This window comes from Bubalus bubalis, chromosome 3 (assembly GCF_019923935.1).
Source record: "Bubalus bubalis isolate 160015118507 breed Murrah chromosome 3, NDDB_SH_1, whole genome shotgun sequence".
Taxonomy (NCBI): domain Eukaryota; kingdom Metazoa; phylum Chordata; class Mammalia; order Artiodactyla; family Bovidae; genus Bubalus; species Bubalus bubalis.
In genome coordinates this window covers 167,247,397-167,263,663 of record NC_059159.1, presented here as the reverse complement: position 1 = coordinate 167,263,663, position 16,267 = coordinate 167,247,397, and the positions used below count along the sequence as shown (strand labels likewise).

General features: G+C 47.4%; 1 protein-coding gene across 1 annotated transcript in view; it reads right to left on the bottom strand.

Moving 5' to 3' along the window:
* PAPPA (pappalysin 1) overlaps positions 1-16,267 on the bottom strand; it is a 270,648-nt gene that overhangs the window by 130,202 nt on the left and 124,179 nt on the right. Inside the window, exon 9 of the mRNA XM_006074173.4 lies at positions 12,981-13,072. Within this exon, the coding sequence (XP_006074235.3) occupies positions 12,981-13,072 (92 nt within the window). The remainder of the gene's footprint in view (positions 1-12,980; positions 13,073-16,267) is intronic.

The window sequence follows — 16,267 nt, the reverse complement described above, 5'->3', positions numbered from 1 at the left end:
AGCCAGACATGATTGAGAACTGAGCATGCACACATGTCTGTTTATCGTGCTCTCCAAGAGAACCCCCTTCATTGCTCCATGATGACTCTCAACTTTTTGGTTGATCTCCTCCGGGGACAGGGTGTTCTCTACTTGTGAGTAAGAACTAGGTTATTATCTATAATAACTGTGAGAATCAATATTTATTCATCACTTTCTGAGGATTGCCCCAAGCCTAGCATAGCTGGCATTCTTGGTGCCTTGGCATGGACCTGACATGTAAGAGGTGCTGAACAAATGTATGATGAATAAATCCATAAATGCATGAAAGAATATATCACAGCTACCCTATGAAATATGGAAGCTCACTCCCCACACTCCACAGCTGGAAAAAGATGGTTGGGGACCAAGTCTGGAGAAGAGGCAGCCCCTGTGTTGCTGGGTCAGGTCAACTGGCCTCTCCTCTCCCTGTCTCCATCTAGTTCTCTTGGCAAAAGGTGCAAAGACTTTTGGGAAATTCTGGGGGTTGAAGATGCTGGTGCAGCCCTCTCATAAGCAATGAGGCTGAACTTGAGTTACAATGCATGGTTTTGGACTCCTGAACTGAGAAATCAGTTAAGATCCTGCCAATAGCAGTTGGAAGTTCAGTTCAATCTTTTGGATCATTTGGGCTGGGCTTCTGACTGGTGTTGAAAGCCAAAATCACTCTGATTTCTCTTCAGGTCAAGTTGCCAAGAGTATTTCACTGGGCCTTGAAGAGCATCCCACAGCAGGAGTCTCCTCTTAAAGCACTGCTCCTAGCTTGTCTTGCTTCTGCCCAGAAACCACTGTTTGACACAGAATCACACCTACCCACCTATCCATCCTGTGACTCCCTGGAGCAGCTTTCTATGGGACCTGTCTACCCATAGGAACACAAAAGAACCCTCCTTCTGGATCTTTATAGCAGCAGAACCCCTGCATGTGGTTTCACTGAGTCCCACTGCTCAGGAAGCCTTCACAGACTCACCAACCCCCACCATTGGTCTCCCCACTCCTCCTGGGGTCTCCTCAAACCATCCCTGTACATCTTTAAGGACCACTGCCCACTAGAGCCCTGCAATGAAGGACTCCTCCTTCCCCAGATTGTCACTCCCATCTGCCTCCTGCCTAGCACAGAGCTTTGTATACAGCAGGTGCTTAATATAGATAAATGTCAGTGTGAATCTCTCCTGTGGTCACATTTGTTTCCAGTCATCTTTGCAGAACCCCTGAGGCTGCTGCCTTGAGGCCAGAGAAGGGAATCCTAGCACTTGTGAGGGGAGCTGCAGACACCCAGTGTGGGATACTTTATCTCTCTGGCAAATTAAAATTAAAATCCAGTCCCTTAAAAATTATTATAATTTCAGATTTGCTTTATCTTAATTTCTCCCTGGTACTTAATCAGTAGCAGCAAAGAAAAAGTCGCATTTAGTTTCTCCCTCTGTTGAGTCGCTAATGATCTGTAAACAAACACTCCAGACTGCGTCTTAAAGAGACCCTCAGAGCCTTGTGTGATGTGAAATTCCTTTCGCACCTTGCATTGTTTCCTCTTCTCATTATCTCTTTGCTGATAGGCTGTTCAGCTCTCGAGAGCGCATGTTTTTATTAGATAATCTTAATGATCAAAAGGTAGCATAAATTAGCAGTTCAGCTCGAGGGTTTAAGAGACAGACTTCCCCGGCTGGAATCCCTTACTGGGGAGCCTTGACATCTCCGTGCTGTTTCCTTATCTATAGGGTCAACACGATTAAGCACAGGAGTTAACTGAGGAAAGCATTACAAGCATAACCAGCAGTTTTGACTGTTATGACTATTGTTTGAAATGAAGAGATGGAAGAGGGCTGGCAACACAGATATCGATGTCAGCACTTCTACTGGTTCTGAAGATCTGATGTTTTGGAGGACACTGGCTCCATGAGTTTCGGAGCTGGGCAGATCTTGGTTCAAACCTCAGCTCTGCCACTTAAAAATCACTTGTTTTAAAGAAACTTTTTCATCTCCCAGAGCCTCAGTTACTTCTTGTGTAAAATGGGAGTAACAGGCCCTGCCTTCCTGCAGCTCGGAAAGATCAAGAGGGGAGAGAGAGGAGCCGTGTGTGTGGCAGAACTGCTGGCCTGGGATGTGACACTCACGAAAGCTTGTTTCCTCTTGTGCTGGTTTTCCTGCTCAATAAATATTTATGGAACAGAGGTCACTTTCTCAAAAGTCACTTAAACACTGGGGACTCTGCTCTGTCATCTGGAAAGCGGTGATGAGAATGTCTGGATGCCAGGGTTGCTGGGGGTTTGAAATGAGACAGCCAAAATAGGTTCTTATTAAAGGTCTACAGGCCCCCTTCTCCAACCTGGGGAGGATCCAGGATGTTTTCTGAAGCTCTAGGTACTAAGCTGGAGCTGAGCATCTCCAGCCACTCTTTTCTGCTTCCAAATATCACTTGACTCAGTGTATCAGCCAAAGTCTGGCTCTAGCTGGATGCTGGAAACACGGGGATGGGCAGGATGACTTCTTTCAAGGCTTTATGTTTCAAGACATGGAAACATAAAATGTGGGGAGTGAATAGAACTACAACCATGCTGCTACAGGCTGAGGGGCGACACGGAAGAGGTCATGCCCTCCCCTCTCTGTCTCTCATCTGCCTTGACCTCCCTGATTGGCTAATCTTCCACCCACCTATAGACTCCATCTATGCCAGCAGCTGGTCAGCAACGTGATTTTGTGGGCCATACAGGGTCTCTGGGAACTACTCCACCATCTCTGCGGTCACAGATCTCTAAACCAAGGGGCACAGTTATGTTTCAGTCAAACCTGATCTGCCGTAAGAGACAGCACGTGTGGTTCGACCACGGGCAGTAGTTTTCTGACCCCTGACCTAGGCAAGCATGCATATGTCTCCTGGGCCCCTGCACAGGGCTTGTCCCTGCGTGTGGACTGCACTCCAAGGACTTGCCTTCTCTTCTTTTCCTGCCAGGAACAGCTACCTCCCCAGGGTCCCCAGAACCTGCAGGGTCCAACCTCTTCCCTCCCACCCCTCACCACTCTCCAGCCACGATGACTTTCTCTGAACTCCTCGAAAGCTCCTTCCTGCCTCGAGGATTTAGCAGTCTGAACTTCTTGCAAGCCTCGCTCCATCACCCTGCTCCCCATCTCCCTACTTTGTCCACTTTGTCTTCAACCTTCACATTTCAGCTTGAAGGTCCTGTCTCCAAGGGGGCCTCTCCCGGCCCATCACTTACACACCCCTATACATTTCCACTCAGTGGCATTTCCAACAATTCCATTTCAATAATTGCCAGACCTATTTCCTCCGCCTCCCTGGCCTTTCTTGTTCACGGACATCTCCCTTGCCACCAGCACAGTGTTCGGCGCCCAGCAGACATCAACAACTGTGTGACCAAGTGCATGATGTGACCCAGCAGCTGATCTGCACCATCCTTGGCCTGGCCTATGTTAGCGCCCACAGCCGCTCCAGTCTGCAGACTATAGCAGTGGGGTTTCACACAGTCCTGACTGCCCATTCATCATTTTATTTTAAGCACATTACTTCTCTACCCGAAATGAAGAGGAGGATACAATTAGGCCTATATCCCCCACTTGCTTAATATTTCAATCTCCCCCAGGGCACACTCCCTTCAAGTGGAGATCACAGCTCATGAATATTAAATGTCTCTTCCGACCCACCATGGTCCTCAAGAAAGAGGAGAGAAAGCTAGGGACTAGGAAAGACTCCCGCCCCCAGGCCTCTCCCCTCTGCGGGCTCTCTCGGACCTGACGTCTTGACCACACAGATGCACAGCAAGGCACCTCGGGGGCAGTCCACTTTCTGGTCCCTTTAAGTGCCAGAGAGAAGCCCTTGTTCTTGGCTACCCAGATTCACCTGTCTTGCATGTGGACTGTGTTTCAAACACGCACATCAAAGTGTGGTCTTAATTCCTCGATTTCAGGAAAGCTCTGAGTCCTTTTGGAGCCTGACCCCTCCCTGGGAGTCACGAGGCCAATCTGGACCGAGGGCGAGAATTCCTCCCTTCTGGCATCTGAGGCCATCCTGTTTCTTTTCATTCCTGACTGGCCTCTCTGTGGGGTAGGCCTCCCGGGCTTCTAAAGGAGGTGGTAAGCCGCGGTCTGAGGCTGGATGGCAGGCTTGATCCTAACCGGTGCTGACTCGAGGGTGTGTGAATGCATCCATCAGACCTCCCGGTTGAGGACTTCAGATCTTTAGACCGCCCTGCACGGCAGCCTTCCGCCCCATCGCCTCCCTTCCCCTTGTCTTTGTCCCCTCAGTGACCCCCTCTGACCCTCTGGGTTAAAGGAATTCCTTTCTCCTCCCCAAGCCCTCATTTCTTTTAAAATGCACAGTTTAAAAACAATAACGATCTGGGATTTAAATTCTGGAAGTCAGGGTTGGAAGAGTCCTGGAGCTCATCTAGATCACTCCCATCACGTGACAGCTGGGGAGACGGAGATCAAGGGGCCTCTGTCACGTCTCCTGATGAGAGGATGCAGCTAAGGACCATTTGTCCCAGAGATGGGCCTGTGGCCTTTGCATCCCTCACAACTGAGACGGCAAATGGGGGTGGGGGTGGGGGGGAGACAGTAGGCATGCCTGCTGATTGCCACGCACGGTGCTAGACACTCCACAGACCCTCCTCCATCTTTCTCTAAACATGACTGTGTTATGATTGTGTCCATTTTCCAGAACAGAAGACTGGGACTCAGAGAGAGGATGGGAGGCGCTCAAGATGACCCCCAGAGTGAGACCTTTGAGCTCAGGCTCCTTGGCCCGACATTGCCATGACAACGGACTGATGTGTCAAATTGTTCCTAGGCTAAAACACAATGAGGCTATATTCAATGGAGGGTGAGCTATTATAAACAAAAATGCAGCCCCAAACACAGGATGGCCCTAAGTCAAGGGCCTGGGGTTTGTGCAGTGTAATGTTTATAGGGTGATAATAACTGGAAATTGTCGTTTTCATGACTCATGAAAAAGACACAGGAAGGATCTATGCATTCACTTTCGTTTCCTGCTGTGTCAGTGGCAACACGGCAGAAATAGTGGAAAAGAGAGGCTCTCGACGGCTTTTGGTGGGGCTCATCTGGATGCTGGATGCAGTCTTTAAAAACAGGTGGACTGAAGTTAAAATCTCCTACTCTGACCCAGTTGGCTGTATGACTTCAAACAATTCACCTACACGCTCAGTGGTACAGCCTCCTCATCAGCAAAATGGGTGTCTCATTCTGAGGAAGCAGCGTTGCAGGAAGGGTAAGTGAAACCATTTGACAGAAGGGCTCCTGGCACAGAGGTTGGTCCAGTTGGGTGCCTGATAAATGAAGTAATTTCACGGTCAAGTGTGCAGACTTTGCTTAGGTACTGTGAATCCCATCTCTGCTTTTCCTAGCTATGTGACCTTGGACAAGTTATTTAACCTCTCCGAACCTCTACACAACTGGGATCACCATCATTTATGTCATCGGGTTCCTGGGAAGATGGACATAAGTTTCAAATTAATGATATCCATGACCAATAGCAGCATTAGCAAGCACATACATACCACCTGCTAGGTATCACTCACAAAACGTTTTACATACTTAGCCTCATTTCATCTTAACAACTGTGAGAGGCAGGGACTATTACTAACCCATTTCACTGATGAGCAAACTGAGGCACAGAGAATTTGTTTGGATCTTGCTTCTCACCCCAAATCCATGCCCATAATCATGATACCCATTCTAGCTGACAGATCACCACCATTATCACCACCTCCATGACTACCACTAACACTTCTCTTTCCCTCTTTTAAAGACACGTCTTCAAGTTAAAAGACGTTTTATTTCAAGAAGGTATTTTGGCGACAGTCACTGTGTTTTCCATGGAGGGAGGTCTGAAAAACTATGTATGACCAGGAGACGTTTTATTTTTTTCTTATTTCAATTTTTTTTTTTGTAAGGTGAGAGGTGGGTCATGTATTATGATTTCATGTTGTTAGAAAGAAAAATAATAATAAACACAACTCCCAGCAGAGCCCATGCTTCCGCTTCTTCCCCTCCCCCTACTAGATGCTATTTTCCTTTTTAGTCAGTGTTGTCCTAAACTCTCATCAGAATATCCACCAAGAAGACATAGCGATTCATCTTCTTGTTTTCCTTTCTCGCCTTGGCTGGGAGCAGGCCAGGGCAGCCTGACAGAGGGGCCACAAGGTGAGGTGACCCCCGCCCCTCCCAGGGACTGGTGGGGAAATGGATTGATCCCTCCTCCCCGCCCCCCCTTATCTGCTCACAGATAATTTAGTTATTGGCCCTGGCTCTAGGACAGGGCTGGGGATGCTGTGTCCTGAGCAGAGACAAAGCGATGCTAATGGCAGGGGGTGGGGGAGAGGAGGGGAGAGGGGAGGCAGTGAGAAAGAGAGCCAGGCTGAGAATACGTGTGTGTTTGTGTCTGCAAAAGGCAACGTGCGGGTCTTTGGCTTTGTTTGCTTAGCTATATATCAGCATCAAGCAGGATTTGAAGCCCCAAAACCCTTAAATGGATGTTTGACAAATTGAGGATTCCTCACTGTCAGACAGGGGAAAGGAGCCTTTTGACCCTCAGCACGCTCACTCTCATTTCACAAAGGGAGAAACTGATGCCCTGCAAGGGGAGATTCCAAGCTCCAGCCCAGGCTCTCAAGTCTGAGCTGAGACCCCAGCTCTCCTGAAGAACCCGGGGCGGTAAATCAATGTGGCATGAAGAGCCTTCTACAATCGCAACCCCTATAATGGCTTAAATGTCATCTCCGAAGGCAGCACGTTTCCAGCACCCGCTGGAGATATATGACTGAGCACAAGCCCTGTTGGGGATGCTTCCCACTTTGTCTGACTAATTTGACCATTACCTCCCCTCCTTCAGCTTTTATCAGCAGCCTGTCTGTAGTTTATGACTCAGTGCTTTAGACACAGAATTCCCAACTCTGCGAACAATGGCTCCAGCCAGAGCTGCTCAGGGTGGGGTGTGGAGAGTTATCAGTTTACTGATGATACCACATTTTTTTAACCAAAAACCTCAGGCCTGGGGTATGTTATATATGAAAAGGGGGAGAAAGGACAAGATAATTTCTACATTGCCAGGTCGCAGCCTCATTGCCTAAGAGGTCTTGTGGGTGGTGTTCCTATTAACAAGCAACTTATTATGTGTTGGGGATGAGGGCTCTGGGGGAGGGACAGTGGGAAAGGGAAGTCCCGGGCTGTTGCATAATAACACATTGGCACCTTGGGAATACTTCCGGATGTGTGGGCTTCTGCAGCGTGAATGAGAATGCCACCATAAATCTGCCACCCACCCTCACACTGCTGGTACCAGAGCCAGGGAAAACATCAGCCCGGCTCGATGGTCGGTGACAAGAAAACAAATAAGGAGGAAAGGAAGGGAGGAAGAAAGCAGGGAAAGAAGGAAGGGAGGGAGGGAGTGAAGGGGTCATTCAGCTAGGGAGGCAGAGCTGCCAGAGAGAAGGCAGAGAGGCTCTGTACTTAGTCTGGAGATAGAATCACAGTTCCTTGAGATGAGTGACCTTGGACAAGTGAAGGCATCCTGTGTGTATGCTCTGGGTTCAGTCTTGTCAGAACTCTTCACAAAACCCCAAGGCCTATAGTCCACCAGGCTCCTCTGTCCATGGGATTTTCCAGGCTAAAACACTGGAGCAGGTAGCTGTTTCCCGCTCCAGGAGATCTTTCCGGCCCAGAGATCGAACCCACGTCTCCTGTATGGGCAGGCTGATTCTTTACCACTACGCCACCTGGGAAGCCCCTTCAGGCATCCTAGGAGGTCTCAGATCCCTCATCTGGATGTAACAGACCTCCACAGGCTCATCTTAAACAAAGGTGCATGACACAGGGCAGGCTACCTGGTGAGTATCCACATGTGGTGGGTGGTGCTGATATCCACCCCCATCTCAGCGCCCACTGAGGGAAGTACTGGGTGATGTGCATCAAACACATTCAACTTGCTAGGAACGGGGCTGAACCTCACCACACCTGATGACAACGACATTCAGTAGGGCTTCTAAGCGACAATCAGCAGAAACCAACTTCGGCTAAGTCAGGCAAAACAAGAAACAAGCAAAATCTATTCAAATATTGGATACTTATGGAAGACTCCCTGGGAGGGCTGGAGAAGTGTTTTGAAGATGGATTTTGAGCTCACGATGAAGCCCCAGGACTGTTCTTGTGAAGACATCTCAGAGCTGTGGCCACACAACTGCTGGGTACTTTGGAAACACACGGGTTGTGGCCACTCCCACCATCTTCATCAAACTGGTTTGATTTGATGAATCAGAGTCCCTATCTTCTGATTCATTCTCAGATTGATGTGTCTGATTGGTGATCAGGGGACAGGGTAGGTCACATTCCCACATTCAGCTACAAGGAGGACTGGGAGGCAGAGGTGCTGCCATTACTAACTTCTTTCCTTTTTTTTTTTTTAAGTTTTTATTGAACGTATTACTATATTGCTTCTGTTTCATGTTTTGGTTTTCCTGCCACTGGGCATATGGGATCTTAGCTTCTCCACCAGGGACTGAACCCACACCCTCTGCAATGGAAGGCAGAGTCTTAACCACTGGATCGCCAGGGAAGTCTCTGCATTACCAACTTCTGCAGTGGGGCTCTGCCTCACTGTTATTACAGCAAGGAGAGGTCTTTCCTAAATCTAGGAAAGGGATTCAAATAATGTGTCCACAAACATTGGTAAATATCTCCTTCAATGAAGTCCCAGGCCTGCTCCCATTTTCTGGATGAGAACACTGAAGCTCAGCCAAGGTCACATATCTAAGTCATGGTGTCAACCCAAGTCAAGTCTCATTCAAGCCTGTTCTCCTGGCTACCACCTTGACCACCGTCTTGACATGTGTCATGATGAGAACAACCTCCGCCCCAGCAACGCCTCCCACATTCCGGTCCCATTTCTCTGACTCATCTAAGCTGGATCTTTTGGGAGCCACAGATTCAATGTCTGTTTTTCCATTATTCTTAGAGGAAGATGTTTTTCTTCCTCTAAAGCCATGGCGTCTGTTCTTGGAATGTAGTTCCTAGGCGCCGGGATCTCTGGACAGACTCCTTTCTTCCTGGAATGTCCTGTCCCTCAGAGTCCCTAGGATGGACTCCTACATGGTGAGGTGGGGGTGCCTAACTGAGGTGCCTCCTCTAACACAACCAGTCAACAGGCAGGGGGAACACAGAGCCTTCCCTGGACACCATCCACACCACTGACAGTTCTGTATTCCATTCCATTAATTCATTAAGTGAACTGTTCCATAGCAGTATGTTCCTTGCTCACACTCCCAAAGCCCTACCAGACCAAGAGCTGTCTGGTAAAAAAAATATTTTGCAGGAAGCTCACCACTGTGAGCCCAGGAGTCAGACTCTCTGGGTGAAAGTCCCAGCCCTACCACTTGACTGCGTATCCTTAGCTCACCTCCTCATGCCTCAGCTTCCTGGTTTGTAAATGCAGGGTACTGAAAGAGTTGTTAGGAGAATGGCACCTTAGAAATGTGTCCAGCATATGATAGGTGCTGAGTACATATCATCAGCAACAGCAGAACATTTAGGATCTACTGGGGAATAAGAGTGTGTGAAATAGATCTAGGGCCTTCCCTGGTGGTACAGTGGCTAAGAATCCATCTGCCAATGCAGGGGACATGGTTTCACTCGGTCCAGGAAGATTCCACATGCTGGGCAGTAACTAAGCCCGTGAGCCACAACTCCTGAGTCCACGTGCTGCAGCCACTGAAGCCCGCATGCCTAGAGCTTGTGCTCTGCACCAAGAGAAGCCACTGCCATGAGCAGCCTGTGCGTTACAACTGGAGAGCAGCCCCCACTAGGCACAGACAGAAAAAGCCTGCACCCAGCAGCAAAGACTTAGTGCAACCATAAAAAGATAAATAAATAAATTCTTAAAAAAAACACCAATACAGTATACTAATGCATATATATGGAATTTAGAAAGATGGTAACAATAACCCCGTGTACGAGACAGCAAAAGAGACACTGATGTATTGAACAGTCTTATGGATTCTGTGAGAGAGGGAGAGGGTGGGAAGATTTGGGAGGATGGCATTGAAACATGTAAAATATCATGTATGAAACAAGTTGCCAGTCCAGGTTCGATGCACGATACTGGATGCTTGGGGCTGGTGCACTGGGATGACCCAGAGGGATGGAATGGGGAGGGAGGAGGGAGAGGGTTTCGGGATGGGGAACACATGTATACCTGTGGCGGATTCATTTTGATATTTGGCAAAACTAATACAGTTATGTAAAGTTTAAAAATAAAATAAAATTTAAAAAAATAAAAACAACAACAATTTAAAGTAGATATGGAGGTTCCAAGTCTCATCCTCTTGGTAACTTCCTTATCTTTACTCTTCCCCCTTTTAAGCATTTCAGTGAACGCAGCTTGAAAATCAGGATCTATTCCAGTTACTCGGGCCAAAGTGTAGGCGGGGAAGCAATGCCTCTAGAGGACCAGACTCAGAGTCTCCCAGGCCCCACTACTCGAGGCATAAAATGCAGTTATTTTTTCTAAGAAATGGTGAACCATGTCATAATGTTCATCTCCTCTTTGCACTAATCTCTAGCAACCAATAATATCAAAGACCCCAAATCTGTGGACCAACAAATGTCATCTGTAAAGAGCCAGATAATAAATATTTAAGGCTCTTCAGCCCCTGGGGTCTCTGTTGCAACTACTCAGTTCTATGGTTGCAGCAAAAAAGCAGCCACAGATAATAAAAGATGGGTGCACTGTGTTCTAGGACTTCCCAGGTGGTGCAGGGGTAAAGAATCCATCTACCGATGAAGGAGATGCAAGAGACATGGGTTCGATCCCTGGGTCTGGAAGATCCCCTGGAGGAGGGTATGGCAACCCACTTCGGTACTCTTTTTTTTTTTTTTCCACTCCAGTATTCTTGACTGGAGAATTCCATGGACAGAGGAGCCTGGCGGGCTATAGTCTATGGGGTCACAAAGAGTCAGACACGACTGAGCATCCATGAATGGTGCTGCTTTCTGTATTAGTTGCTGAGTCGTGTCTGACTCTTTGCGACTCCATGGACTGTAGGCTGCCAGGCTCCTCTGTCCATGGGATTCTCCACGTAAGAATACTGGAGTGGGTTGCTATTTCCTTCTCCAGGGGATCTACCCAACCCAGGGATCAAACTCAGGTCTCCCACATTGCAGGCATACTCTTTGTGGTCTGAGCTACTAGGGAGGCCCCTGGTACATTCTAGAAAACTCTATTTACAAATATAGGCAGTAGACCAGCTCCAGCTCATGGACTGTAACTTGCAGACCTATTCCACAGACCATACCATCCTAACTTCACCACATTCTAACTCTGCCCAGAAGCCCTTGAGCCACATGCCATCTTAATGCTAGTAAAATGGGTGGACATCATCCAGCAAGATATGAGTGCACTGTTGGGTGTGATGAAGGTCATGTCCACAGTGAGAGATGGTTCAAGCAGAGCTCACGATTATGAGAAATAGTCACACACTTTGGAAACCACACAGCACAAGTGCAGATGAGGCTTTTAGAGATCACCTAATACAATCCTTTCAATTTATGGGAGGTCAATCAGAAGTCCAGACTAGGGAGGTGACTTGGCCAGTTTCAACTAACATGTTCTCAGCATAGCTGGAACCAGAGTGCCTGGTTTTCTGACATTTAATCCAAGGCTCTTTCTACTATACCACTAGGTTCATATCAAGATTTTATTATGAATTACATTCAAATCAAGAGTGGTGGTGGGGTGGGGAATCTGCACTTACTTCCCTGCCTGGAAACTCTGCTGTCCTTCCCCCCTCCGTATCTTCCTTTTCTTCCATCCACAAACAGGTGTGGGGCACCTCTATTGTGTTGCTCAGCCCTCACTTGGTGCCAAGGAGAAAGTAAGTGGTCAATAAACGTGTTTGAGAATGGAACACACCATAAATGATACGTGGTAAAGAGCTCACAGCATGCCAGGAGAAGGGAGGTCTAAAAGCTGCTCTGTGATGTGCTTCAAACAGTAGAACCAATGACATTTCCTCCCCATCAGTCCTCCAAGAAAATGGCCTTTCAGAGAGAAATCTTCCCACCAAGGGTTTCCTCCTTTCCTTAGATGGAGCACCTCTGTCTTTTGTACTTGCAAATGAATTGTGATTAGTTTTCACCTCCAGCCCAGGGGATTAGCCAGGGGACCTTTGATCTTCAGGTATCGATTTGCATCTTAAAGGAAGCGTGATCTCATCTGGGCCAGCTCAAAATTCCATCCCTGCCCCCCAACCCCTGTCTGTTTACCAATCCCCCAGGCTGACCAGGGGCCTCCCAAGTGGGGCTAAAACAACAAGACCAGCCAGACTCCAAAAACAAATTTCCCATCTGACTCCGTGAAGGTGGGAAAAGGACATTTGCTTTCTAAACATGGGCTGGTCTGCGATTCCTCTTCCTCAAGTCAGAGAGCCTGGATCCTGGCTGGAGGCTGTGGAGTAAAATGAACTGAGCTTGTGTGCAAGAATCAGACAAGATCAGGTTCAAGTCCTGGTTCTGTCTTCAAACCTAACCTGTGTGACTCTGGACACATTTCACAAGCTCTCTGGCTTCTACATTTTTCTCATCTCTAAAGAAAGAATAAAAGCCTTAAACATCTATACAAATAATAACCATCCCAGACAGTTGGCATGAAGAAGAGCAATAAATGTAAGATGAAGCTAGATCACAAGGGTTATCCATTACCACCATCATCTATGAGAACATAAGCTCCAGGAGAGCAGAATACCTGCCCTCTGTCTGTTTCCATGGCTGTATTCACTAGTGCCTAAAACAGAGTCTGGCTCCCAGAAGGCACTCAATACATATGCGTGATAGAAAGGAGTGAATGATCATTTAGTTATAACCATTGCTATTCTTGTAACTGACTAGCCATACAGCACTGTCCTCTTCTCCAGTGAGGCCCAGAGAAAGGGCAGACTTACCGATACAATTGAAGGAGACTTCCTGCCGACAGAAGAGGGAGCAGCCATCCCCATTGATCTTATTCATGTCATCACACTCTTCACCTTGGCTTCTGCAGAACGGATATGGAAGGAAAATTTGTCACATCAGCTTCAGAAGCCCAACTGGGACTTGGAAAAGCCCTCTGGGGGCTATGAACTTTTTGGTTAGGTCTCAGACAAGTCCCTTCCCCTGGCTGAGTTTCTGTTTCTTCCAAACAATGTAAATTTGTGAGGTCCTTATGTTTGTCCTACTGAGTCTTTCTCATGACAAAGTAGAATTCCTGCTTCAGACTCATTCACTGAGATCTTCTCTGTTAAGTTAGTAAGTCAGAGGGGAGGAAGAAGAGGACGCATCAGTGAACCAGACTTTGCTACTATGTCTAGGAAATCACACTTCCACTCTAAAATGGTGGATTGAAGGGAATTTGGGAGTTTCTAAGGTATAAATGCTGTTCTTCCATATGCCTTGCTCTGGCCCTTCTGTCATAACCCCAGTGCACATAAAGGTAGTTTTTTCTCCTACACACATTCAGATTTGATCTTCCTTAGATCAGAGAACACCGCCTTCTCAGTTGGGTGTGTCATTTCATGGTGTCGAGAACTCTAAGGTCTGGAACCTATGCTGCTAGGAAATAAAAATGCCTCCTCCTACTTTAAGGAATTATTTCCATCACCGAAGGATGATTTTGCAGTGGTTAGGATGGGCAGAAAATGAGCCACGCTCTCTGAAATAGATCTAGAAGAGAAGGAGGATTAACAACAGAAAGACTGGATGTGTTACCACTTTCTGGAAAATTCCCATCCCTTTAGTCACAGAAACTTGGGTTTAGAGCCCCATGATCCCAACTAATTGTGTGATCTTGGACAAGTCCCTTAGTAGGGCTCTCCAACCTCTGGCACCTAATGCCTGATGATCTGAGGTGGAGTTGATGTAATAATAATAAAGTGCACAATAAATAATGAGCTTGAGTCATTCCTAAACCATCTCCCATCGTCCCATTCCACGGAAAAAGCGTATTCCACGAAACCTGTCCCTAGCGTCAAAAAGGTGGGGGACCGCTGGTTAATCTCTCTCTGATCTTTCTATCTTTGACAGTTTACATCAACAAAAATTGAAAACAAACTTCCCATTGTTTGGCCACAGTAAGCACATTTCAAGTCCTCAATAGCTGGATGGAGTGAGTGGCAACTGGATCAGACAGCACAGAATCTATTTCTACTATTATAGAAAAATCCCCTGAATGATGCTATTCTGGATGTTGAATCTCAGTTTTCTCATGGGATCAGTCCTGGGTGTTCATTGGAAGGACTGATGCTGAAGCTGAAACTCCAATACTTTGGCTACCTCATGCGAGGAGTTGACTCATTGGAAAAGACCCTGATGCTGGGAGGGATTGAGGGCAGGAGGAGAAGGGGACGACAGAGGATGAGATGGCTAGATGGCATCACCGACTCGATGGACATCAGTTTGAGTGAACTCCGGGAGATGGTGATGGACAGGGAAGCCTGGTGTGCTGTGATTCATGAGGTGGCAAAGAGTTGGACAAGACTGAGCGACTGAACTGAACTGAACTGAAAATGGAGATAATTACACCTACTCCTTAGCGTCAGTGCAAACATGGAAGGTAACTTAAGGGGGTGGGCCAGGTTTGCCACACACAGTGGATGATCAGAGAGTCACAGTCCCCATGCCCACCCAAGTGTCCTGGGATATCTCTGTAGAGTGTGTGGCAGTTGTCCCTCCTTCCCCAGAGACTGGCTGGGAGTCCCGGCCTGGAAAAGGACTCAGACTTTGTCTTTCACCCAGGCAATTAACACGGGGAAAAGTTTGTTGCTTTTAGGAAGTGTCAGAGTACCAGTATGGGGCCTTGTAATCAATGCTTACGATGACTAGGACACTGCATTGATCTTTGAAGAGCCCCCCAACTTCTTTCCTGCTTGCAAAGCCATTGGCAAAGAATTCTATATTCCAAGCTGGACCCATATTCAAGCAAATCTTGCACACTGGAAATCAGTGATGGCCTTGTGATTCTTAACTATTTCATAGGTTATCTGGGGAGAGATCTTTTTTTTTTTTAAACTTGGGCTGGTTTCCCTAAGCCACAAAGAACACTTCTAACCCTCCTTTCCTCACCACCCAAACAGTATGTTCTATTGGTTTAAGCAAAACATTAGGGTCACCACAAGTGTCTTCTAGGCATGCCAGATCTATCATTAGATAGACAAGTTCTGAGAAACCTTCTTTGACCTCCCGGGCTAGAGTGGGTGGCCATCTTCTTTGAGTCCAAAGACAAGGGGCTCCATCTATCACCGTGCTTGTCAAACCAACTACCTCTGCCTGTTACTTGAGAGCACCCCACCCTAGGCTTTAGGAAGCCAAAGGAGGTGACACAGTCTTTGTCATCCTAGCACTCTGACTCTTGGCACAATATCTGGGAAAGAGGAAACAGCACGGAGCTATCCCTTCGCTTGTTAGTTTTGCAGCACCATCAGTCACGGCAAGGCAATGGTAAATCCAGATGAGAACGTGGGTCCTAGGCCTGCCTTACTGGGTATGTAAGCTTCAGAAAACCATTTAATCTTTGGGGGCAAGGTGTCTCTTTCGTGAAGTAAGGTAATCAGGCTTGTCTCACATGGTTGTTGGAAGGACCCAAGGAGATGATTGTGTAACACTGTGCCTCCTGCCTAGTAGGGTCTCAATCAGTTCAGTCAGTCAGTTTAGTCGCTCAGTTGTATCAGACTCTTTGTGACCCCATGAATCGCAGCACGCCAGGCCTCCCTGTCCATCACCATCTTCCGGAGTTCACTCAAACTCACGTCCATCGAGTCGGTGATACCATCCAGCCATCTCATCCTCTATCGTCCCCTTCTCCTCCTGCCCCCAATCCCTCCCAGCATCAGAGTCTTTTCCAATGAGTCAACCCTTTGCATGAGGTGGCCAAAGTATTGGAGTTTCAGCTTCAGCATCATTCCTTCCAAAGAAATCCCAGGGCTGATCTCCTTCAGAATGGACTGGTTGGATCTCCTTGCAGTCCAAGGGACTCTCAGGAGTCTTCTCCAACACCACAGTTCAAAAGCATCAATTCTTGGCACTCAGCTTTATTCACAGTCCAACTCTCACATCCATACATGACCACTGTTGGAAAAATCATAGCCTTGACTAGATGGACCTTTGTTGGCAAAGTAATGTCTCTGCTTTTCAATATGCTATCTAGGTTGGTCATAACTTCTCTTCCAAGGAGTAAGCGTCTTTTAATTTCATGGCT